Consider the following 25899-nt stretch of genomic DNA (forward strand, 5'->3'; position numbering starts at 1 on the left):
TTTCCTCCCATATCAAAAAGTATTTGGTAAAGTGTAATAGTATCATTGTATAAATTGTAACTCCAGGCTAACGTTGAACTCTATGACCAAGCTGGGGAAAAAGCATTAAACTTAAACTATTGTGCATGAAATGAGCCGCAGTGAGCTAAAGGCCAAATTGCATAATGAACACGCACAAAAAAACAAGGCACTTCATGTCAAAGGTTGTCGAGCTTTTTTTCCCTCCTTTTTTAAAGAAATTTTAGAAGACTAAAATGATGAAGAATTTCAGTCCTTAGTTTTTCTTTCATTCATGAATGGTCATGGTGTTCTTTTCACAATTTACAGTATGAACCCAATACAATGCATAGCCTATAATACTCTTAATATTGTGGTTATTGGATGTCCTACTAGAATGCTATTATTTGAACAATCTATTAAAAAATGTGCAAATTTTGTAGTACTCATTTTAGGAAATCTGGATCTCTTTGCCATCTGTAAACCAAAAACAGTGCATTCTTATTAAAAAATTTTTTACCCATGCTTTAAATTATCAGTAGAACTGGGCCTAATAGTGGAGTAATGCATTATTTTAGCTTGGGCTGCATTTAATTAAGCCATGTCATATTCGAGATGACAACACGTGATGTTCTTAAGCCCCAGATTTATTGACAAAAGTCTCTGATATTTTTGAAGATTAGACATGGTTTCCATCACAAATAAAAAATGTTTTATAATTTTTAATTTGTTCCCAAAGTACTAGGTACTTTGTCTCTGGTAGATTACTTCTTACCTTACATGTTCATTCGACTAAACACAGCTTTGTCTAAACCGTAACATTCAAATCTGCACTATACACAATGTATTTATGCACTATGTACTCAACTGTGTAGTGTATGAACTTTATAAGGTTTTGTCAGAATGATAAAGTTCATACACTACACAGTTGAGTACATAGTGCATAAATACATAGTGTATAGTGCGTCATTTGGGACAACTATTTAATAATTCATTCTAACAGATTCTTTTTGTGATCAATTTCTAGGACATGAAGTGAGTGAATTTAGCGTTGCTGACGGTCCCTAGTTTTTCTTTTGAATAACAAACAATGTGAAATAAAACTAAACACACAGGTTTTATGTTTGTTCATTTTACTGAGCAAATTGCAAGCACTTAAGTGCAACAGTTTCTCATTGAGAGAACAAAAAAAGCTGTATTTGCTCTGCACTATTTACAAATGTATGGTTTCTAATGAAGAAAGTCTGTATTTTCTCAATTAAATCAACAAAATTGTGCCATGATCTAGTTATGTACAGTATAAATTAGGGATGCACCGATACCACTTTTTAAGGGTCGAGTACGAGTACCGATATTTTTTTCCTGGTACTCGCCGATACCGATACCGATGCCTGTTGTACTGGGGGGTTTTCTCGTTTTATGTGGCAATTTTCTAAGAACAACACAATGAGACTAATGAACAAATCAGCATCTTTATTTTCAACAACTTAAATAAACTTAAAAAAATAAATCATTCTTATTGTGCTTATCACAAATTTTCAAAGCCCAAATTTCACAGTGTCCAATAACCTCCAAAGGGCAAAACCAAGGACATAATGAATGTAATTTTTACCTGCCTGTCACAAAGTTGTCAAAGTTCTAAAGAAATCACAGACAACAAGACAATCAAATTTGTCATAAAGTGCCAAAGAAATCACAGAACAAATGTTTAACATAACACTGAGTAACAATGTAATCACAGCCGAAAGTGTAAAGTGAAATATTAGAGTGTACTATTAAATCTAGCAACACTATAACTGCAGGAAGAGTGCTCATAAGAATTAAGAAATATAAGCTAAGGATATACGTGAGGTATCGGTCTTTGGTATCGGGGTATTTTTACGAGTACGAGTACAAGTACATGAGCTTGGTATCGGGCCCGATACCGATACTGGTATCGGTATCGGTGCATCCCTAGTATAAATGATTGAGACAGAACTAAAAAGAAATAAGAGGCGGTATAGTTAAGAACATATCCCCCGTCATAAAGAAAAACAAGGCTATTTTTTTTCTAAAACAATACAAAATATTTGCTCAAATACAACATTATTTTCCAGGCAAAACAATGTAAAATATTCTTTGATCTGTGCAGGAAATGGACAGAAAATTAAAAAAGGAAATTTACATTTTAAAACAAAACTTCCACACATTAAATAGGTCTACTTTTTTAAAATGTCACAGCTGAGAAGCTCTTGATTACATAAATCCTATAAAAAGTCCAGGAAGAACACGAAGACTTTTGCAGTGTAACGCTTGTGGGGCCAAACATCCCTGAAATAAAATCACAATAAATAACTAAAAACAGCCATTTACAGGAATGGCAAATTGTTAAGACAAAGACTCTGGAATGCAGAACTGAACAGGATACTGTGATTGTCAGGACACAGAGACTGTTTAGGAAAAATGGTTCATGTAAGAGCCATAAAACTCTTAGTACTGCCAGGAATGATTCCTCCCAAATATTTTCTCCCCCCAATTAAAGGTAAAAATAAGAGTAAAAACAGAAATCATGATTAAGACTAAAATCTGCATGGTTTCATTTCTTTGAAAAATGCATTTGAGTCAGTGCAGGTCATGTTAGAGAGGAAAAAAACCTCTGCATTCATGTTGTAGTCCCACAGATCACACGGGGACATTAAAAGAAATAAATGTCTTCTGCAACTGCATTGTCTTTGGGTTTACGTTGTCCTGGCTGAGTACTGTGTGTGCTCTGAGTGGTGTTGTGCCTCCTGATGGCATTTCCTGAATGAGAGGTCACACAGCTAGATAACTTCTCGGGTGGCATAAACATATCTGCAGAAACAGCACAGAAATAGATTTACTAATGCAGAAACACAACTATGAATGGTTTAAATGACTATAACAGTGCTGCAAGTAAGCAATATGAAGATACACATAGTACAAAGAAGTGTTAGAATATGAGGTAAAAACAAACAGGTTTGGAGTAAAATTATCCCATTGAACAAAGAAAATGTAAACATTTTAACCACTGACAAATCCTAAGAAAGAAAGAAGCTGTACGTGAGGCGAGACAGAATAAAGAAGTTTCACCTGGACGGAGTTGGTGAGGACTGTTGGATCTCATGGCTCTTAAACTGCCTCCTTCATTTCCTGTAACTTTGATGGGAAGTAACTGAGACACCTCAATGCCAGCTGAAAGTGTGAGAAGATGTTCAAGTTCAAAATCATCTAAAACTTACTGATACCTCTACACCACAGCCCAGAAACGGCATCAACTCACATGATGGAGGTCATAAAGCAGTTCTTACCTGCACTGTTGGTGCGCTGGTGGGAGTTCCTGTGCTTGCTGTGCTTCTCCCTGCCTTTAGGTTGGGCGGCCAGCTTGGTGGGGATCTTCTGTTGGACAGAGCCGGCTTTGTGGAATTGGTTGGTGGTACTAATGAGGTGGATTGGCACTTCTGCTTTCACAGGAAGGGCTGTGATGCTCTCCCTGCGTGGCGGTACCAGGGGAGGCCTCTCTTCAAGGCTGGGATTAAGCACATTCAATATGGGGTAGGGTGGAGGAGGTAACTAGAGAGAAAAAGGAAACTTTATGCATGCACACCTTTTCTGATTTACAAAAGGCACATATATTCAATATACAAACTTCTAAAATAGTATTGAAGCACATTATTAGCACATTTTACATGTGCACTCATGCATGTTCACTAATGTGGAGTATGAAATATGAGTGGCATTAGAAGATCAGTACATTTTTCTCAGATATAATATAATATAATATTGCCCAAACCTGTATCTGCTCATTCTCCAGGGGAAAGATGGCAATTTTGGGTATGTTTTCATTCTTCTCATACTTCTTGAACTTCTTCTCCAACTGCTCCAGCTTTTCTTTCTCCCTCTCCACATTACGTGTAGAGTCTCGAAGCCGCTCCAGATCCTCCTGGTATTGCGCTCTGCCCCTGGCCAGTTCCTGATTGTCTTCCGCCAGCTTTTTTTCCTGTCTGCTGCATTCCAGTTCTCTCTCCCTCAGCTCCTTCTCCCTGATCTCTGCCTGCTCCCTCTCTCTGTCTCTTTTCTGCTCCCACTGCAGCTGCTCCTGTTGGTGCTGATTCTGGAGCCGCTGGAAGTTGATCAGCTCCTCACGCTGCTTTACCAGGTTCCGATGCTTTTCCTTCTCCAGGAGTGTGTTGCCCCTGGGTCTGGACATCAGCTCCTCAATAGTGGCACGTTGCACCTCGATGTGGCTCTCTTGCTGCTGGACGATGGACTGAGAAAGGAAGGGAATGGATAAGGAAACATAAGATTTGTCAGTGTAGATCCAGATCAGCACAGATGAATCTTTGATCTAAAACTATCATAGGCAACAGGTAATGAATCATTGGACAATTATGAGAGAAGCATGAAATGCACATTTAGAGTTTGGATTACCTGAAGGCTGTAAAGTTTCTGAGACAATTTAGTTACAATTTCATAAAGCTGTGGAGATAAAAACAGTATATGATCAATGAAATTAACATATGTTTAAAGTAAGTTGACTACACAAAAGAATATGAGAAAAATGAGGGGCGAAAAAAACGTGAAATCTGACCTGGTCAAATTTCATATAAAATTTGAACAGTGAGGCAGGTTTGGATAAATAGGACTGTATTTAGGTGTTTTAGGGAGTGACAACATCATTCAACCTTAAACTGTCTCCGACATTCGCATTCGATTGTTGCATTTCGCAAAGAACTTTCTAATTACTTTGAAAGCACCATCCACTTGTTCACCATACTAAAATGAATGAAGGGTCAATAGATGAGTCCATATGGTTAGAGCTCAGTGCTGCTCCCAGAATTCTCTCTTTGTAAATGAATGACTTTCAGTCTGTGGTTTATCAGAGATAGTATATAGGCCGCTTTACAGTTATCATCACATTGTCAATCATCCAAAGTTTTGAGTCTTCTTTATTCCAAACACACAAAGACACAAAGAATACTATATCTCACCTCTGCTTTAGGGAAGAAGACTGACAGATACGCACTCCAGCTCTCTAGAGTCATCTCCTCATTTGCCTAATGGGTCAAAAGCAAGAACATACATTTTGGTTTATACCAGTAGTTCTCCAAAAAAATAACAAGCGTGATACTTTAGTGTCAGCTCACCGACAGCTCCAGGTTCTCATTAGAATAAAGCTCTCTGAGCTCAGGGTTGGAACACTGACTTCTGTCCCTCGATCTTTCCACTAAACTCGCAATACCATCTACAAACAACCAGTCCATCGGTCAATGGCAATGAATATGTAACCATTACATTAATGTCATGAAATAAAGAATATTTCTCTTACTTCCAGGTAGCAAGTAGGTATCGCTCTCAAAGCCTCTGAAAGCATCAGGTCTCTTGGGTAGTGGCACCAGATCCATCCCCTCACCAGGAGGAGTTTGGCCCTGCTCACTTGTTACCAGCAAGGTTTGTAAAATCTCCACTGAAGAAAGATTATAAACATAGATTACAATCCACCATGCTTTAGTATTCAACTTTAACCTAAAAAAATGTTCTTAAAATGTGACTATTCAAAAATACAGTACAACAGCACCTAAGAAGGCTTATCCCTTGAAATGTAAATAAAAGGTAAGCCAAGCTTACTCTCTATTTTGCAGAGAAATACCATAAGATGTCAATCTGAATAGAAGCATGAATACCCCTTTCTGCTGCGCAGTGCAAGTCTCACCATCTTTTAAGGCTCTGGCGAGAAGTTGTTCCCCCTGCAGGGGGTCTGTTGCATTCCAACGCAGCAGATGGCGCTCACTTGGCGAGATGTCAGTAACACCTGTCACATAGGCTGCAATGCCGGTGAATAACCTCAGCTTTTCTGTAAGGTTCTGCTCTATCAATGCATCCCGCATAAAAAGCTTCCCTACTCAGAAAACAGCATTGAAAAAGAAAAGCCAATACGTTAAATGTGACATCAATTCATTTTACAGTAGAGGAAGGAAGACTGATCATAGATTGTGATACAGAAATATGCATGTTACTTTGAAAGTCCCGGATCCTCACAGACAGTTCTTCTGGCTCCTCTTCCTCATCTTCTGGACAGCTGAAAAATAATCAGAGAAACAATGTTACATTTTTTACAAAAAAACCCAGACAAAATTTTATACATTTCTTAGATTTCACTATTCTGAACAATTTTTAACAAACCTTAATACATTCATCAAAGAATTCTGAAAAAAATTAATCGCCGTTTCTCCAAAAATATTTTTATCATTGATAATAATAATACATGTCTATTGTAAGTAATGTTACTGTTATTTCACAATGTTACTGTAATTGCACAGTATTACTGTTTTTACTGCATTTTTGATCAAATAAATGCAGCTTTGGTGAGAATGAGACTTCTTTAAAAACATTAAAAAAAATTACCAACAAACTTTTGAAGGGTAGTGTATAAAAAAAAAAATTTTTTTAAACATCAATGTTTATGAAACATACTTTTCCACGGCCTTCCAGATTTTGTCTCGCCAGGTGTTGCGCTCCTCTCCGGAGGAGGTGTGAAACTCATACATCTCAGGAGTGTCCGAGGATGCGGAGATCAGAAACATGGCCTTCTCGTCATGAGCCACTTCACGCACAATGAGCTTCAGCAGTGAAATCACTGCAGGCTTACCATCCTACAGGGGCAGAGAACATGCGGATATTTAATGATAACGCCAACTGTTATCATTAAACTTTCTTAATACGGTTGCACCGCAAAAAGTTAGGTGTCTCAGATCTAAATCTGAGCCATGTCTCAATGACACCACCCGTGAGGCCAGGCGAGTGTGCAGGAGAGCTGAGCGCAGGTGGAAAAAGGACAAGCTCCATGTATCATATGAAGTCCTTAAAGACAGCTTGAAAAAAATATCAGAAAATTGCCAAAGCCGAAAAAACTAGATATTTTTCTGACATTATCTTCCAAAATGTTAATAAACCTTGTGTCCTTTTTAAAACTATTGATTATTTATTAAACTCTCCACAATCCTCCTGCCTGGAAGCTTCGTTTGTAGTCTGTAAAAATTTCTAATCTTCTTTTTAGGCAAGGTTGTCACTATCAGAGCCCATATATCACCCCCTGCTTTTTGACCCTTCCATAGTTAGCACTTGCTCAACTGTCCTCAACCAGTTTGAGCCTGTGCCACTCTCAAATCGCACTAAAATAGTCACCCAACTAAAATCCTCATATTTTCCCACTGACACTGTGCCCCCTCGCTTCTTTAATTAAGCCTGGGAGACAATTGGCCCGAATGTCCAAAAAATCATAAATAGTAGTGTGGCAGCAGGTGTCGTGCCGACATATTTCAAAGAAGCAGTTGTGGAACCCCTGATAAAAAAAAAGAAATCTAGATTCCTCGGTTTTATCCAACTACAGACCTATCTCGAAGCTTCCTTTTATCTCAAATATTTTAGAGAAGACTGTACTCCTCCAGCTGCAGTCTTTTTTAGATGAACATGGTATTTTTGAGATTTTGCAATCTGGTTTTAAAGCCCTTCATGGCACTGAAACTGCATCTCACGTCTAGAGCACTGTGTTGGTATCAGGGACACTGCTTTGCAGTGGTTTAAGTCCTATTTGTCTGGGAGATGTTTTTCAGTAAATCTTGGGGACTTTGGTTCATCTACTGCCCCCCTTCTTTGTGGTGTTCCACAGTGCTCATTCTTGGGACCACTTCTCTTTTCCCTATATCTCCTCCCCCTAGGAAGCATAATTAGAAAGCATGGCATCTCCTACCACTATTATGCGGACGACTCCCAAATATATCTGCCCCTCAAAAGAGGTGAAAACTCCCTCGTACCTCTACTAGAGTGTTTAAAAGATATTAAGGCCTGGATGGCTTCTGGAAACGCTTCATTTTACAGTACAGTACTTACAGTGTACTTACCTAGAAAGTACTGGGTATATAAGGTGAGGTAAGGTATATATATATATAATGTAAGTACATGGGTTAAGGGTAGGTTTAGGGGTAGGTTCAGGGTAAGTACCTAGTTATTACCCAGTTATTGTAATTACTATAATAAGTACATAGTATGTACATGGGAAACAGGACTGTAAAATTAGCCGTTACCTGACTTCTAACTTTTTAAATCTAAATGAAGATAAAACTGAGATCATTGTGTTTGGACCCAGTCGGGCCAGTGATATCCTTTCTGTTGACCTGGGCTACCTGCAACAATATGTGATGTGAAACCCGTAGAGACAAATCTGGGTGTAAAAATAGACATTGGTTTTAAACTTGATAAACAGATAAATAATGTTGTTAAATCCAGTTATCATCACCTGAGGCTTTTATCTAAAATCAAACCTGTTTTATCTTGTAAGCACTTTGAATATGTGATTCATGCTTTTATCTCAACTCGTCTAGACTACTGTAATGCACTTTACATTGGCGTTAACCAAACCTCTCTCTCACGCTTACAGTTGGTACAAATCTCGGCCGCTCGTCTTTTAACCGGAACTTGCAAGCATGAACACATTACACCAGTGCTGGCCTCGCTCCACTGGCTCCCGGTCCTTTTGAAAATACATTTTAAGATCTTATTGTTTGTTTTTAAGTTTGTTTTTAAGTCACTGAATGGGTTGGCACCTCACTATATCTCAGACCTCTTACAAGTCTACACCCCCCACGGTCACTTAGGTCTACTGACCGACTTGGGCTGGTCACTCCAAAAAACAGGTTAAAAAACAGGGTTGACCGTGCTTTTTCAGCAGCAGCCCTTAAACTGTGCAATAAGCTACATCCACAGGTCAAATTGGCCCCGACCCTTGAATGTTTTAAATCCCGTCTTAAAGGTGCAGTGTGTGATTTTTAGCGCCATCTAGTGGTTTAACTTAGAGACAGCAGAGAGTAGCCAGTTCAGCAATGAGGTTTCTTTACAAGGATAAATCAAGAAATTAAGTTTACTTAATTATTCAGTAAAACTATGTTATTGTGAATATTATTGTTACTTGTTCATCATTGTGTCAGTGTTTTATTCGCTGAACTAAGCTTGCTTCCTTGCACGTAGAGCAACATAGTAACGGAACGCGTTTGTCCGTTTAGGGCTACGGTAGAAACATGACAAGACAATATGTCGACCTCCATAGAAGGGGGTGGCCGCGGTTATGGAGATATAAATGTCTCATTCTAAGGTAATAAAAACATAACGGTTCATTATACAAGGTCTTTATTCACCACTGAAAACATAGTTATGGATATAACTTATAACTTATATTGCATTTCTGTCAGAAATATTACACAATGCACCTTTAAAACCCACTTGTATTCCCTGGCTTTTAACCCAGCATGAGAGCTGTGTAGTCTTGTTGTTTTATGTGTATCTATGCGTTTGTGTTTTTATGTTTTATTTCCTGTTCAGCACTTTGTAAACCTTTGTTTTTTAAAATGTGCTATATAAATAAAATGGATTGGATTGGACTGTATGCAAGGGATGTCCGATACTACCAATAACACCGGGGGGTGGGGGGCTTTACTTTTCACTTTCGATTTTGAATTTGCGATCACGCGTGTACTCTGTCTATAGGCAGATGGTTTTTATTTCTATAAAAAAGCAAAACGACAGTGGTGCGGTGACACGGTGGGCAAGTAATGTGATCATGTACGGCTGAACACCGTCTAACACCGGTAACAGACTATCGCAGCAAGCCTACTGTATGTTATACATAAAATGCAAATGATTACATTCTGCTCACCAGAGAGGCAAAGGTAAGTTTCTGATCTTTCTCCAGTAACAGCAGCAAAACATCTGACAACAGCAAGACAAGGACATCTAAAGGAATAAGAGAGAAAATACTGAAATGTCTGTAACCTATCAAATGATCAAAGTGAAGCAAAATTACATAAAAAAATTAAATATAATGGCTTATAGCATCAGAACCATACTGTTTTAGTTTAAGTCCAGGCATGATTATATTAGATATGTAAATGATACAATGAACCTTTGCTTTTGTTAGAAGTTAACCTCCAGTTGAGCATTCCCTCGTGAAGTAGCTTCCTCTTGCCCTGTACCATGTCCTCTCTGCGGAACACTCGCCCATGGGTCATCTTGACCTGGGACTTGGGCTCCAGCTTAATGCTCAAGTCTCTTAGCCTTGTCGCTTTCTCAAACTCGTCAACATGAGTATTCACTTGTGATATGGTCTCTTTCAGCAAGTCTAGACCCTGTACCAAGTTCTTGTGTTCCTCTGAGTCAACTGTCAAAAGGATGAAAAATCATACAACCTCAATGAAAGTGACTTAAGGACATACTTGTATATATGTTGTGTCTGGTCAGACACAATATCCATTATTAATGTTAAATGAAAACTGTATTTCTGCAAACACCGTTTAATCTGCCATGCAAAAGTGACATTAAAAGATTAACTCTGATGTACTGCAAATTAAGTACTTTTCACTTTTTACACTATAAAAAACTACACAGCTGTACCTTGTATCTGTAAAAGAACCAAACTAAAACTAAACTTTTATGTTTCAGCTACATTTCATTTACAATTATTTCAACATTCATATATACACATTTCCATAAAAGTTTGAAATCAGTAAAAAAAAAACAAATTTTTTTAACTTTCTATTCAACATAATAATAACATAAGAAATGGATTATGTGACACTGAAGACTGGAGTAATGATGCTGGAAATTCAGCTTTGCTATCACAGGAATAAATTACATTTTAAAATATATTAAAATAGAAAATATTTTAAAATGCAATATCATTTCACAATAGAACTGATTTTACGATCAAATAAATGCAGCCTTGGTTACCATAAGAAACTTCTGGAATGAACAATAAAAAATAATCTTACTGACCTCAAACTTTTGAACAGAAAGTAAACGTACCTTCAGTGTATTTAATGACACGTTCAAACAGAACTGGATACTTTGTAATGCGCTGCGTTATGAGGAGAATAATCTCTGGTATTCCTAATCTTCGTATAATGGACAACTGATATATTTTCTGAGGACAGAAAAGTAAATTATGATCAAAAAAAGTGAAATGATTCATTAAATAACATTTCGTAAAATATTATTATATAAAACACAATTTCAACAATTTTTTTTAATTTTTTTTACTTGAGAACAAAAGGTCAGGTCTTACTCTTATTAAAGTCAGAAACTTCTTGTTTTGCATTAATTCTTTAGAGAAGTTGACTGCATCGGTGTGGTGACTGCAGAATACTCCATAGCAGTATTGCAGTCTGTCTCTCATTTCACCTGAGAACTACACACACAAACAAACATGCAGATCAGAGAGCACCTAAGATAAACGCAAAAGATTTTCATAACAATACCAGAAGTTAAAGAAATATTCAGGATATTGACACTCCTAAAGGTTTAAGCACTGTTAAGAAGACGAAATATGAACACAGCTTCATTTAATCATACACACTACCATTCAAAAGTTTGCTGTCTGTAAGATTATTTTAATGTTTTTAAAAGAAGTCTCTAATGCTCACTATATGTTGCATTTATTTGATCAAAAGTACAATACAAATACTAATATTGTGAAATATTATTACAATTTACAATAACTGTTTTCTTTCTTCTAATGTATTAGAATGATATGAAACATTTTACAACTTAATTCACTTTTCTGGAACTTAATTCACTTAATTGGCCACTTAATTCTTAATAAAGACAACTTAATAAATAACTTAATTCACTTAATTGGCTACTTGCTATAAAATCACTTAACTCATGTCAAGATGGTTTTAGTGGATGCATGAAGTGTGCTAGCGATGTAGTTCATCACATTAACTATAGACATATTCCACTAAAGTGTCAAAATACCTTTTTTTTAAGTTCAAGCAAAACAATCAATCTTTGGCTTGAGAAATGTGCATGGCCTATATTTAAAAAATGCCACTTTATGGCATCCTAATTTAATGTTAAAAAAATAATTCCATTCATTTATAGAAGCACCTGCTGCTTAGCTCAGCTCTGGGGAATGTGGATTCAAAGATCATATAAAGGACACTGGATATAACTGACAGTTTGGATATCCAAAGCATGCAGCTATAGAAATCGGTCTTTGTCATATAACTAGCTATTAAGCCTCAAGTATAAACTTGCCTGTCAGGGCATCTAACATATCTATGCACATCCTACAGCACATATATGATAAAGATACCTGTGCGATGAGGATGTCTCCAATACTGTGGATGCAGTAATTCTGGGTACTGCCTGCCTCCATGGAATCGACTCTTCGCTGTTTAAGGCGGTTGAGGAAAAGCTGGTGCACCAGCAGCAGGTTATCCACCTGTGGAAAGAGCCTTTCCAATCGAGTCTCATCCATTTGCAGGGTCTCACGGAGTTCTCGCACGTATACGCCCAAAACCAGCTTTAGCGTCCGCACATGGTTTATTTCAGTCTGAATCAGCTCTGTCATAAAAACAGTAACAGACTTTTTTTGTATTGCTCACATAAAATTTCTACGAGACAAAAAAAAAGTAACAAAACAAGTTATCACACCCCTTACCGTGTATTACGTCCTGTCTTTTAATGGCATCTTTGGAATAGTTTTTTAAATAATGCTGGTCAACAGCTAAACTCCAGGTGGGAGCTTCAAAATCCCGAGCATCTGCTTCCAGATCTTCACGCAGCGCATTATAACGACCATCTGTGTAGAAGAGGAGTAAATATACACTTCCCATCAACATCAACAAACAAGACCTGTGATGAAAACAAGTTTAATGGCTATAGTCACTAAACGGGTTAAATAGCCAACCGTCAATATTGATGGAGTCAGCAGAGTATGTGGACAGGACATTTGAATCTTCCGGCAAAGACTTGACTCTCACAGAATCGATTTCTTCCATCTTATGTTCTGAAAAACTATAAGACAACCAGAAGACAATTAAAACAGTCAAGAAACACTGTTAGACACCCAGTTTTGTCTTAATAAACCTGCAATGGCTAAACGATTAATTCGACAGAAATATTTTTTTAAAGGGTTAAGCATGTCATTTTTGTGCCACCAAATGGAATCATAAAAATAAACAGGTTTCATGAACATGCCAATGACCAGGTTGATCAGCACTTTGCTACAGTTCATAAGTTTAGAGCAGTTCAAGATTTTTTTTAAAAAAGAGAGTCTCTTATTTTCACCATGGCTACATTTATTTGTTCAAAAATACTGTATAAAAACGTCTCTGGTTACTCACGTAACCGTAGTTCCCTGAGAGGAGGGAACGAGACATTACGTATGGGGAAATCCATTTTCCTCGAATCATGAAGTCTGATAGAATAACTCTTTTGCTTGCAAATAGCCAATGGCAGTCCCGCCATCACCTGATTGGCTGACACTGCTCAATATAGGTGACGGCGGGCGCCAAAAACCTCAGAATCTTAGCTGAACGAGAGTAAGAACTGTGAGCCCCTTCCCACACGGCAGGTTACGTAATGTCTCGTTCCCTCCTCTCAGGGAACTACGGTTACGTGAGTAACCAGAGACGTTCCCTTATCGAGTCGGTCTCTCGACATTACGTATGGGGAACAATAAAACCCCCGCCGCGTGGGAAAAACCCCGCCCAGCTAGAACAAGCTGAAGATAGCACAAGCGCTAATCCCTATACAGCTCAGGAACCGCCACCGGACCTGGTCGAAACCACCTCTTGGCACAGAGCCAAGTCGGCAACCGCACCAACGTGGCCCCTCCCACACAGTTAAGCAACACTGAACTGAATGAGTGGGGAATTGCAGCAATGTGATTGGTGCTTAGGAATACACTGCCGGCTTATGAATGCGGGCATAATAATAAGGACACAACATAGAGAATAGATAGCTTTATATTGCTAATAACTCACGCTTAGTCGGAACCGCGGCTAGAGTGTGCGCCACTAGGGGCATGTCTAGCCTAGTCCAATGACAGCTCAGCTTTCTCTCCCTGTACTGACAGTACATGCGGTGTGAATGAAGGAATATTCAAGTTATAGAATCTCGCAAACGTATTACGCGACGACCAGCCTGCCGCGAAGCAAATGTCCTGGATAGACATACCTCTCGCCCACGCCCATGATGACGCCAAACTCCTAGTGGAGTGGGCGTGCACTCCTATAGGGCAAACAGCTCCCCGAGAAGTATAAGCCAGTCGCACAGCCTCCACTATCCAGTGCGATAGCCTCTGTTTCGACAGCGCGCCGCCTTTCTTGGCACCCGCGAAGCAGACGAAGAGCTGCTCTGAAGTTCGAAAATGGCTAGTTCTGTTCACATAAGCACGAAGGGCACGCACGGGGCACAAAGCATCCTTCTGAGACTCTGAAATACTGGCCACATCGGGGCAAAATGCTGGAATTGTAATCACCTGGGCTCTGAATGGAGTTGAGAGCACTTTAGGCGAGTATCCGCGCTTGGGTAAAAGTCTGACCATGCAATCTTCCGGTCCAAACTGCATACATGCACTGTTCACTGACAGAGCCTGTAAGTCCCCCACTCGCTTACCGCAGGCTAGCGCGAGCAAAAACGCCGTCTTGAATGAGAGAACTTTGATGTCACTAGACTCAGCTGGTTCGAAAGGCGGGTCAGACAGCGCACTAAGCACTAACGACAGGTCCCACACCGGCACCTGACGAGGGCGGGGGGGGGAAAAGCCGCCTCGCTCCCCGGAGGAAACCCGTTATCAAAATGTGTTTCCCCACTGAATGGCCATCTACATCACGACAAGCAGCAATAGCGGCCACGTAAACTTTCAGTGTAGATGGCGAACTGCCAGCATCCAGACGCTCCTGTAGGAAGGTCAAAATAATGGCGATATCGCAATTCCTGGGGTCCTCCTTTTTGTCAACACACCAGTTAGCAAACACCCTCCACTTTAGAGCGTATAAGCGCCTCGTTGAAGGGGCTCTAGCCTCTGCTATTGTCTGTAGTACCCGCTGTGATACTCCGTGTTGATCTGCCACACGTGCAGGTCCCACAGCTCCGGGTTGGGGTGCCATATGGTCCCCCTCGCCTGAGATAGGAGGTCTCTTCTCGGCGGTATCCGCCACGGGGGAAAAAGCGCCATGTTCACTAGCTCCGGGAACCACGGCTGGTTGGGCCATCTCGGCGCTACCAGAACCAACGCACATCTCTCCTCCCTGATCTTTTGCAGCACCAGCGGCATTAACTTGATCGGAGGAAAAGCATACTTCCGCCCCTTCGGCCAGCGGCTCGACAGTGCGTCTCCCTTTAGAGGGGCCGCCGTCAATGCAAAGAACAGCGGGCAGTGGGCGTTCTCCTGCGATGCGAAGAGATCGATCTCCGCTTTGCCAAACAGATTCCAGATCATGTTTACCGTCTGCGGATGAAGCCTCCACTCCCCGTGCACAATGCCGTCCCTGGACAGCATGTCCGCGCCGCAATTCAAACTGCCCGGCACATGTACTGCTCGAATCGACAGTAGTACTTTGTCCGTCCATAATAATAGCCGCCTCGCTAGCCCCTGCAGGGATCGCGAACGTAAACCTCCCTGGCGATTTATGTACGCCACCACTGCCGTGTTGTCCGTTCTGATGAGAACATGACGGTCTTTCACAAATGGGAGGAACCCACGCAGCGCTAGATGAACCGCTTCCATCTCCAAGCAGTTTATATGCCAGCGCGTCCGATCTCCTGTCCACGTACCGAATGCCGGTCTGCCATCGCAAAGGGCTCCCCAGCCTGACAGCGACGCATCCGTAGTGACCACTACGCGTCTGACCACTCTGCCCAAAGCAGCTCCCTGCTCGAACATGGTCGTGCCGAACCACGGTGCTAGAGTCTCCAGACATGAACGCGTTATAACAAGGCGTTCCGTTCCCGCTCTCCATGCCCGCGGCTGTACGCGCCCCTGTAACCAGTGCTGAAGCGGTCTCATGTGTAATAAGCCCAGTCTGCAGACGGAAGCTGCAGCTGCCATTAGACCGAGTAGCCTCTGAAACGTTTTTAAGGGGATGGCTCTGCCTTGAACGAATAGGGCTAACACTCTCTGAATCGACTGGATTCTCGCCTCTGATAGCTTCGCGATCATAGTGCGCGAGTCCAGCACCATACCGAGGAATGTGATGGACTGGCACGGTTGAAGCGCGCTCTTCTGCATGTTCACAGACAGTCCCAAATCCGTCAGGTGAGCGAGGAGTCTGTGTCTGTGTTCCACAAGGACACTCTTCGAACGCGCGATGACTAACCAGTCGTCGAGATAGTTCAGAATGCGCATTCCACTGAGCTTCAGGGGAGCAAGCGCTGCATTCATGCACATTGTAAACACACGGGGTGCCAGGGCCAGCCCGAAAGGCAGCACTTTGAACTGGTATGCCACACCCTCGAAAGCAAACCGAAGGAAGCGCCTGTGATGCGGGGCTATCTGAATATGGAAGTATGCATCCTTTAGATCCACTGCAAGGAAGTAATCGTCGGGCTGAATGTGCGCGAGGATCTGCTTCACTGTTAACATTTTGAACGCGCGTTTCGCGAGCGCTTTGTTCAGTAATCTCAGATCCAAAATAGGGCGCATACCTCCGTCCTTCTTTGGTACAAGAAAATAACGGCTGTAGAAACCGGAGTTTTTTCGCTCTTCGGGAACTATCTCTACTGCTTGTTTGGCCAGGAGAGAGGAGATTTCTTCCCGAAGTAATGGGGCGCTCTGTTCTGACACCTCTGTCAAAATCACACCGCCGAAGCGGGGTGGTCTGCGAGCGAATTGGAGCGTATAGCCGCGTTTTATCGTGTTTAACACCCACACTGAAGCCGTCGGTAATGTTGACCACGCACTCAGGTGACTCGATAGGGGGGGCTTTAATGAATGCTGCGGCGGGGGCTGGGCGCCAGCCACCTGGGAAGCATTGGCCGCTATATTGAGGGCAGATGGCTCGTCCGCGGCTCTTAGCGCGGGGACATAAATAACCACCTTCTCGGGTTTCCCCGAGCTTCCGCTCTGCGAAACGTCTCCCGGGGGAGAGGTTTTGCTTATGGCGCGGGTAATAGTGTTGGGAGGAGGAAAGCTCTTTTGCTGAGACATGTAATGCACTTTGTTTATTGAAACAGAACACAGCGGTTTCAAAATCAACACATTCTCGTCGAACTCTGGGCGGGAACACGCCCTCTTTGCAGCGGGTCCGACGAACACGTCCCGCGCTCCCTCCTCCCCGACACACGCATCAGGAATGCCGCTCCTTTTTGCCCGCCGGGCGTCCTTGGCTACTAGAGGCCGGCTTCGCACCGAAGCGGGGCTGCTTCCTGAACTGCCTCTGGCGGAAGGGGGGCTCTGGCTCGTGACGTTCTGCCGCGCTCGGGGGCGCGCGTCTGGTAGGTCCCGCTGGGCGCTGTGCAGAGGAAGATCTGGATCTCGCCGCCGGGGGGGCTTGAGACCGTTTCGGCAGCAGATGCGGCATCATTCTAGACTGCTTGACGGTCTCTGCGTACTTGTCGGATAACGACTCCACCGCAACACCGAAAAGGCCCGTGGGGCTTACCGGAGCGTCCAGGAACTGCCTTTTGTCAGTATCGCGCATCCCCGACAGCGTTAGCCACAGATGGCGATGCAGGGCCACAAGACTGCCCATATTGCGTCCGATTCCCTGAGCGACCTTCTTAGACGCCGCCAGAGCGAGATCTGCCGCCGTGCGCAGTTTCCTGAGCAACTCAGGGTCCGGGCTTCCCTCATCCAGGGACCCTAGGAGTCGCGTCTGGAAAACCTGCAGGATTGCCATCGTATGGAGGGCAGATGCTGCATGTCCCGCAGAAGTGTAAGCCTTCTCAGCCATGTGGGCAGTAGCGCGACATGGTCTGGAAGGCAGTTGGGCGGTCTTCCAGCCAGGAGAAGACGCCAGATGAGCCGCGATGGCATCCTCGACGGGAGGCAACCGAGCGTACCCTAATTTCTCAGCTCCTTCCACTGTAGTCAGCAGCTGGGTACCTTGTGCATGGGCTCGGGCTGAGTAAGGGGAGCGCCATGATCTGGTGAGCTCCTCGTGGACCTCAGAGAAAAAGGGGGCGGGTCTCCGCGGGGCTTCAGCTTGACGGCCCGCGCCGAGGAAGGAACCGTCCATCCATCTTTTCGACGGCAGCTCCTTGGGAGCCGTCCACTCCAGCTCCATATCTGCCACCGCCTCTGAGAGAATGGCCATTAGCTCCGCATCCAAAGAGGCGGGGGCGCCTTCAGACGGAGACTCGGACCATGCTCCGGGGTCGGAGGCATTGGTGGACATGGCGTCGTCATCGTCGTATCCAAACGAGACCATTTCCCGCGCTTCCTGAGGAGGGCGGTAAGAGGCCTCAGAGTAAGTCACGGGCTCTGCCACGTGAGGATGGCGTGGGCCTTGGGCCGACGACAGCGCCTCAACAGAACCCGCGGATGGAGGTCTCTGCTGTCTCCCGGTCCGCGGCTCGACGGCGGCAGACTGGGGAGAGGCAGGAGACACAAGGTCGTCGTTACGTGTAACGGCCAGCCTTGCACGAAGGATCTTGATGGGAAGCTCCTCACAGGCGGGACATCCCGATCCCTCAAGTGCCGCCTCAGCGTGGTCCCGACCCAGGCACAGCACACAATGTTTGTGTGCATCCGGGAATTCGATGGGTCCACCACACGTGCGACAAAGAGACATAGTAGAATCCACCGGAACGCGAGAGGGGATAAAAACTCCTAATTTTACTCCGCTCTGAATGCGTAAATCAAACGGTGAAACAGACTCGAGTGAAGAAAAAAGATTCTGAGGTTTTTGGCGCCCGCCGTCACCTATATTGAGCAGTGTCAGCCAATCAGGTGATGGCGGGACTGTCATTGGCTATTTGCAAGCAAAAGAGTTATTCTATCAGACTTCATGATTCGAGGAAAATGGATTTCCCCATACGTAATGTCGAGAGACCGACTCGATAAGGGAACAGTAATATTAGGGCTACACCGATGTATCAGCCAATAATCGGTATTGTTTAAAAACAGCCGATGATCAAGGCCAATTACGGTCCATCAAAAGGGGGCTAAAAAACGTGTCAGACAGCAACTCATTACTGTGTGTGTGTGAAGAAAGTGTCTTGTATTGAATTTAAGGCTGTCTAAGTTACACACAACAATAAATAGTTAAAAAATAGCAAAGTTAAAGCAGGCTCTATTTGACTCGTAGTTCAAGCCAGGGTTGCCAGGTCCGCAGTTTTTCTTTATACCAAACTTGTAGCGCGCATAGCCATCCAATAATTGTAAAGAGCGCTGCGCTGTCTCAGCTTTCAAATTCTGTACATTTTATCATAAAATTCAAACAATAAATGGGGTTTTGATTGTTTTAAATGTGACGTGACCGATCACTGTTGCCAGCGAGTCTTTTCTTCCACTTTAATACAGGTTATAGCATAAAACATGATATAGATGCATGAACAGGTATATTGAAAGATACAGTACAACATACCGAAATGTATCATGTCTCATGTTATCGCTCAATCCATGTTTCAATGACAGAAAGATGTTAATAAAACAGCTTGTGAACAATGTCACTTAAGGTTGCATTTACCTGAGGAAAGTTATCCAATGTTCAGTTTGTTAGTTAGATATAAATAAAAAACACTAGAGAGGAGTTTACTATTAATTACACATGTACGCTTGAAGAAATTTGTCATGAAGACAAGCATTTATGAAAGCAACTTTATGTGCTTTGAGTTGTATACAAACATTTTAATATTTTATTTGAGTGTAATTATTATATCTGAAAATAAATAGCAGTTGAATATAATAGTTTGGGCTCTGTTGTTAATTTTAACCTCTAATATTATCGCAAAGCAGCAAATGAGAGGGTTCCCTGTATAGTTTACAGCTTTATTTGGCTGAGATTTGTTTTCCTTAAAATCAAGCTATGGTTATCGGCAACGGCAGATATCACTCTTAATAATCCGCTATTGGTATCAACAGTGGAATTTTTGTGGCAACTTTGATGGCAAAGCTGAATTTTCAGCAGCCATTACCCCAGTCTTCAGTGTCACAAGATCCTTCAGAAATCATTCTAATATGATGATTTGGTGCTCAAAAGCATTTCTTATTATGCTGCATAATATTTTTTGTCGAAACTGTGATACTTATTTTGGATTCTTTAATGTCGTATCAGTCACTTTTGATCAATTTAATGTGTCCTTGCTGAATAAAAGTATAAACTGTTTAAATAAATAAATAATATATATATATAATTATATAAACACACATACATATATAAGTCAATGTTGCTGCTTCACAAGAAAGCTGCTGTTGTTTCTACAGTTCCTGTCCAGGATGGCAGAGCACTGACCTGTGGCCGTAGTGATAACCAGAGGAGGATGCAGGTTTATCTTTGCTGTGAGAGGGTCATGTCTGCCAGGTAAGTCATGGAGCAGATACAGCCAAATGCAGGATGAATAGTCTCTGTCAGACCTGAGCATAGAAGCAGAGAGTTAGCTTTGGGTCTGTAATTTAAAGGAACATTGTGGATAAAATACAAATGTAGATGCATCAAAAAAGTTTCTTCCTGGTATCCTTACACAATGTAGGCCTAGTAGTTACTGGGTTTCCAGGGTTTACATGTGTACATTTAGCTGAAAAGATGTAAATGCATTACCATTTTTTTCCAAACTAAGGGACAAGTGGAAACTATTTTCTGTGGTAATTGGCAGCATTTGTCAGTTTTTATAAACTGCAATTAACCTTAAATGTTCGTTTAAGTGGCATCGAGTAGGGCACTAATTTGTCATGTCATTAAAACTGATAAAAATAATTTGAGACCATTATTCATTATACAAGACATTGGTCATTTAAACTGATCTATATACACAACATAAGAACTGAGATCAAAGATCAAATGAATGAATAGCCCTCTTCCACACATTTTGCTTTAAAATCCATTTATGGTAAAAAAAAAAAAACTAAAAAAAACCTTAATGCTCTTTGCGTGACTCGCAGTGCAGGTAAAGGTTACAGAGGTGTATCTGACATGATTCACTCTGGTTACACTTCTGGTAAACATACAGGTATGATCTGTTTTGGTTTGACTCCAGGACACGCACATGCTGAAGACAAGTGATGGACTGATCAAGGGAATGCATAAAATTATACTGTAAGATGATAAACTGATATAATGTAATAAAATCTATATATTGAATCCAATGTAAGTCGCTTTGGATAAAAGTGTCTTGCCAAATGCAAAGCATCAACAGTCAACACAGAGGCAATTCTTGACACAGGAAAGAGAAGGGGCGTGCTAATGTAAGGCTCCAGTTCACTCCTGGGAAAACAGGATAATGAAACAAATCTGTTTCTTCTCTGAAACCGCAAACTGGTTTTAGTTTGTCACATTCCTAAGCTCTTGTCAGACAAGGTTAAAGAGCAGAAGACATGACTACAGTAAACAGGCTAACTTTTTTTTAACACAAACTTACAAATTTTACAAATGTATTTTTATATATAATCATATATAATTAATCACTTAACACTTTCTTTCAAAAGTTTGGGGTCAATAAGTTTTATTTTGTGTTTTGATAGAAATTAACACTTTTAATAAAGTATTATTAAATTAATACTTTTATTATGCAAGGACACATTAAACATTGGTCAAAAGTGACAGTGAAGATATTTATCATGTTACAAAAGATTTCTATTTCAAATGAATTGTTATTTTGAACTTTCTATTCATCAAAAATATCAGTTTCCTAGGGCCTATTTTTCTCCTGTGTTTTCCATTTCTATGGTTTAATTAAATATTAATAAAAAAAGGATGTCTAATCATTTGAAATCATAAAAATTTCAAAATTTCGCATACGGTATGTGACTTTTCAAATTCCATGTAGTTTGTTAATTATTATAATGGTCATAAAAATGGCAAGTTAATTAATAATAATTAGAAAAATGCTGCTTAAAATAGTTTTAGATGAAGTATTGGATGACAGTGCAGGACACCATGTGATGGCATGTCAACTGATCAAAGGCGTAATTCTGAAAATAGCGAAGAAAAAACAGAAACGACACAAGACATATATACACACACACACTACACTGGCCTCCACTGAATTTCACAGTATGAAGAAAAAAAGACATTCTTCAATATCTTCTTTTGTGTTGCAATTTTATGTGAACTACCTTATAATTTTATTTTTGTCATATTACGTTGTGATGGGAGAAACTGTTTTAATATATAAAACAATCACATTGTTCAACTTATGAATTTGATACGGCTACAGTTGTACAGCACTCAGCTGTTACAATGGCAAACAGCTCAATCCTCAAGAAAGGCATGATACACCTAGTGAGCACACTAACAATGCTTAATAGCACTCAGACAATGCGTGTGCTGCTATTCAAACAGTACATTCATTCATAAAGACTAGCATGTGTAAAGTGCATGAAGGCTAAATAAAAGACAGGCAAACGAGAAGAGCAAACCTGCCCATAAACACATAGTGTTTCATTATGAGGAGAAGGATACGGACTAGGATGCACATTTCATACCCAGATTCAGCTGCACTTGATGAATGGCGGTTAAAGGCACTGACTTTGCACTTCAAATTGCTGGGGGACCAAGAAGGATCATTGCATGAGCCGAGTCGCACTAAAATAATACCCAGACCTGTCCTCGGCAGTTATGTAATTGCCTTTTCCTGCAAGTGGTTTCATTACAGTACTATTCCAGCTGAATGATAACTTCTGCTGCAAGGCTCCACCTCCCCTGAATCATCCGCTGGATGGAGATGATTTATGAATATAGCCAAGCGAAATGAGGCTAGGTTTATGCTTATCGGTCAAACAAGAAAAGCAGGCTGCTCCAGTCTGCAGCAGAGTAGAAACAACAAACGCCCTCCTTCCTTTACATTTAGTTTAAGACACATGAAATTTGACACCTCCACCATCATTGTTTAGGCTATCTTATAAACTAAAACCACCGTTTTGAACTAAAACAGCGGTAGGGCATTGGTTACATTGATATTCGGTCTAGTTTTCATGGTGTGATAATGGATTCAACAGCTGCAAAATGTGAGAATTTCTTGTTTACACGTGCTGTAACTGATTTACTAGTTCTGTTACTGTGTGAGAAATGCCTGGCTTGCAAACTGCCTATGAGTATGACCATGAAGCCAACCTCCCCCTCTCACACATCAACAGGCCAGATAAAATACAGAAAGTCTCTGTTTCACGCACACACAAAAACAGATAAGCTACAGATTACACATAACCTTAAAAGATGCTGACCTTTACTGCTAGTCTAAGACAAGTTTTTTTTTGAGATTCTAGTTTGTCTCAGCTGAATTTGTTGGGCTCTTGATTAGAGTAAAAGGACAGACTGACCGAGTAGCAGTTTGATATTAACATATTATATTGAAAACTGTAGGTTTATTAAGCTGTAACATACTAAGTTGTAAATATATGTACTTCATTTCTTATTTATTCATTTTAATTATCAGTTAGATACCAGTATGAGTGACGGGTTGTATTAATTCAGACACAAGCTCGTTCAATACTAGTACTTTTTTCTTCTACAAACGATCATAATAGTAGTTATTTAAGATCATAATAATAGTATCTATTCCTGATTTTCTGGTGATTTATTAGATACTATTACTTATTTATGAGATTACTTTTTTTTTCTTCTTTTTACTTTGTCATGACTAGTCAGGGTTATTATAGTTAACTAAAACCATAAAAAAACATTTTGTTACTCAAAGGCAATAATTCTCCTTTAGTTCATCTTTTCATTTAGTTTAACTTGATGCACTAAAATATCAAACACACTTTAATAAAAACTATATTAGTATATCAACGGTAGGCTATATCAATGCTGACTTTATAGTTAAATTAAAATGTCCCTATAAGAAAAAAAAGTTTAAACTTTACTACAAACAACTGGAACACACGTGTCTAAAGAGATACCAGTGTCTAAATATTTACTGCAGGAAAACCAAAATATAGTAACTAGTTGAATAGTTACAAGTAGCTAAAGTACTTAACGGAGTAATTCAAATTGGTACCATGAACAAATGGAAAACATACTAGTCGGAAACGAATAGTTGACATCTGAACCACAAATTCCCATAGAAAAAATAGCATTAATTTTTTTTATTTTTTGATGTTGCAAATAATAGTTAAGCGACACAACCCAGGCAGTATTACTAAATTATAATTATTACCAGAAGGTAATGAATAAGGACTAGTGACTGATTGAACAGATACCAGTATGAGGAATGATATGTTATTAGTGAAACTGAAAAAGATTCTAGTCACTGCTGGATTAAGTAAAATTATCTAGAACGCAGGGGAGAAAAAGTCTGATTATCTCACAGACACAAATTCCAAGGACCACAAACCAACCTCACTCAGCTACAGATATGACACTGGTAAAACTAGTATCATGAGCGAATGAGGCATTAATCAAGAGACAGATTTCGAGGAATGTAATGGTCACACAGATAACCCATCCTTCATTACTCATCATCAGACCAGAGGACAAGTGTAAACAGAGTAATCAACAGATCAGAAAACATGACATGGTTTCATTGACCACATCTACTCGCACAACAATGTTCTGCTAAAAAACACACACACAAAAAGCAAAACAAAACAAAAAAACACATGGTGGTGGTTATTTGAGAAGAGATACCATTCTTAATCCTAAAGTGAAATCACGGCGAAACTTTTCCTGCTAGCAGCTACTGTACTGGTATAAGTTACGCCACACGCCGCAAAGATAAATGAATGATAGGCCACGGAAAAAATCTAAAAGTAGCCCTTAAAAGACGTCGGTTATCTCTAAACAAAGTAAAAAAAATATGATTTAGAAATGAGAATACATTATCTGTATACTATAAACCACAAACGCCAATTAAATAACACGAGGCCTCGATGACAAACTTTAAACACAAAGAGGCTCGCGCAAACTTTAGCAACAACATTTTCTACTTACCATTTTTAAAGAAACATCACATAATATCCTATCCACTTTTTTTCGGGACAGGTTCTTTTCTTTCCGATCTTATCTTCTTTTTTCGACACAGTTTCTTTTCTTAAGCATCCACCACACCGGTAACAACAAGTGCAGTGCACACATATACGGAACGATGGTTGTGTCCTCATACACACACTCGCGCGCGCGCAGGCACGCAAACACTTCAGCGTTGCTTCGCTCGAGGCATGACGGGAACAGAACAGAAGGCGGCGGGGTTTGTTCACACATCAAGCAGCACTCCTCCTTTTCTTCCTATGCTTTTCTTCACAGTTCACACTAATGTTATTTTTGTATAACTGTAATTCTGTTATAATTTTTACTCATATTTTGAATTCTTTTTTTATATTAAATTCGTTTTATGAATTAGTAATTTTGTTGTGTTTTTAATTTATTTATTATTTATTTTTTAATGTCTAGTTTTTATTTCAGTTTATTGTAAGTTATTTTAGTACATCAGGCGAAACTGAATGAAATAAGTTATTTATTTATATTTTAGTTAACGTCTAGGCTATTTTATTTAAAGTAATGACGTTTTTTTAGATTTGAGTTTTAATTCACGATAGCCCTGCCTCACCTACTAGATTTAGATTTCCTGATGTAAACAAGACAGTAAAATGAGTGGATTGGGATAAAGGGGAGAAAATAGAAATAAATCGAAATAAAGGAAATTGAACATGTTTGAGGTGAGGCCAAGTAGCCTCAAATAATATAATATAAAATAACTCCCAATGAATTCCGCTTGAATGACTTTGCATTCCACTTTTCAAAGAAAATGGAACTTTGCTGTCCATATTATGGCACAGTGACAGTCGACACTGTATTCCACAGAACCTGCTCTGGTTAGACCGCTCATATTTCCTCTTGATACATGCAGTTGTCAAGTAGTAAAGCTAGCAATGGATAGCGTTATTAGCGTAGCAGCAAAAAGCGCCTCAGTTCCGAGTCTTCCTGTGAAGATGTCAACCCTCTATCCGAAATCTGCCGTCTCTTGGCA

General features: G+C 40.6%; 1 protein-coding gene across 2 annotated transcripts; it reads right to left on the reverse strand.

Moving 5' to 3' along the window:
* Positions 1-1113: 1113 nt before the first annotated feature.
* Positions 1114-25106, reverse strand: arhgef18a (rho/rac guanine nucleotide exchange factor (GEF) 18a). Of its 2 annotated transcripts, none has more exons than XM_077232521.1 (20): positions 24864-25106; positions 20229-20350; positions 12737-12843; positions 12488-12628; positions 12140-12390; positions 11108-11230; positions 10849-10966; positions 9950-10204; positions 9704-9780; positions 6469-6647; positions 6012-6073; positions 5708-5893; positions 5324-5461; positions 5142-5239; positions 4986-5051; positions 4426-4473; positions 3788-4264; positions 3306-3567; positions 3088-3189; positions 1114-2829 (listed from the first exon to the last, which is right to left on the reverse strand). In XM_077232521.1, exons 3-20 carry the CDS (start codon positions 12825-12827, stop codon positions 2672-2674), a joined length of 2832 nt encoding a protein of 943 aa, XP_077088636.1. In that variant the 5' UTR covers positions 12828-12843; positions 20229-20350; positions 24864-25106; the 3' UTR covers positions 1114-2671. The 2 variants fall into 2 exon arrangements, with proteins under 2 accessions (XP_077088636.1, XP_077088637.1); XM_077232522.1 differs by having other exon boundaries at positions 2533-2778; positions 24864-25101.
* Positions 25107-25899: the final 793 nt, after the last annotated feature.

Source organism: Siphateles boraxobius, unplaced genomic scaffold, assembly GCF_051911475.1.
Source record: "Siphateles boraxobius isolate OS27281-9 unplaced genomic scaffold, OSU_SipBor_1 1, whole genome shotgun sequence".
NCBI classification, from domain to species: domain Eukaryota; kingdom Metazoa; phylum Chordata; class Actinopteri; order Cypriniformes; family Leuciscidae; genus Siphateles; species Siphateles boraxobius.

What these genes read in the sequence shown, in the direction of transcription:
- arhgef18a (XM_077232521.1), bottom strand. Translation starts at nt 12,827, where the DNA reads ATGGAAGAAATCGATTCTGTGAGAGTCAAGTCTTTGCCGGAAGATTCA. An exon ending in TGACTCCATCAATATTGACG is followed by an intron (nt 12,629 to 12,736) that starts GTTGGCTATTTA and finishes TCTTCTACACAG; the next exon opens with ATGGTCGTTATAATGCGCTG. An exon ending in ATGAGAACCTGGAGCTGTCG is followed by an intron (nt 5,052 to 5,141) that starts GTGAGCTGACAC and finishes TTGACCCATTAG; the next exon opens with GCAAATGAGGAGATGACTCT.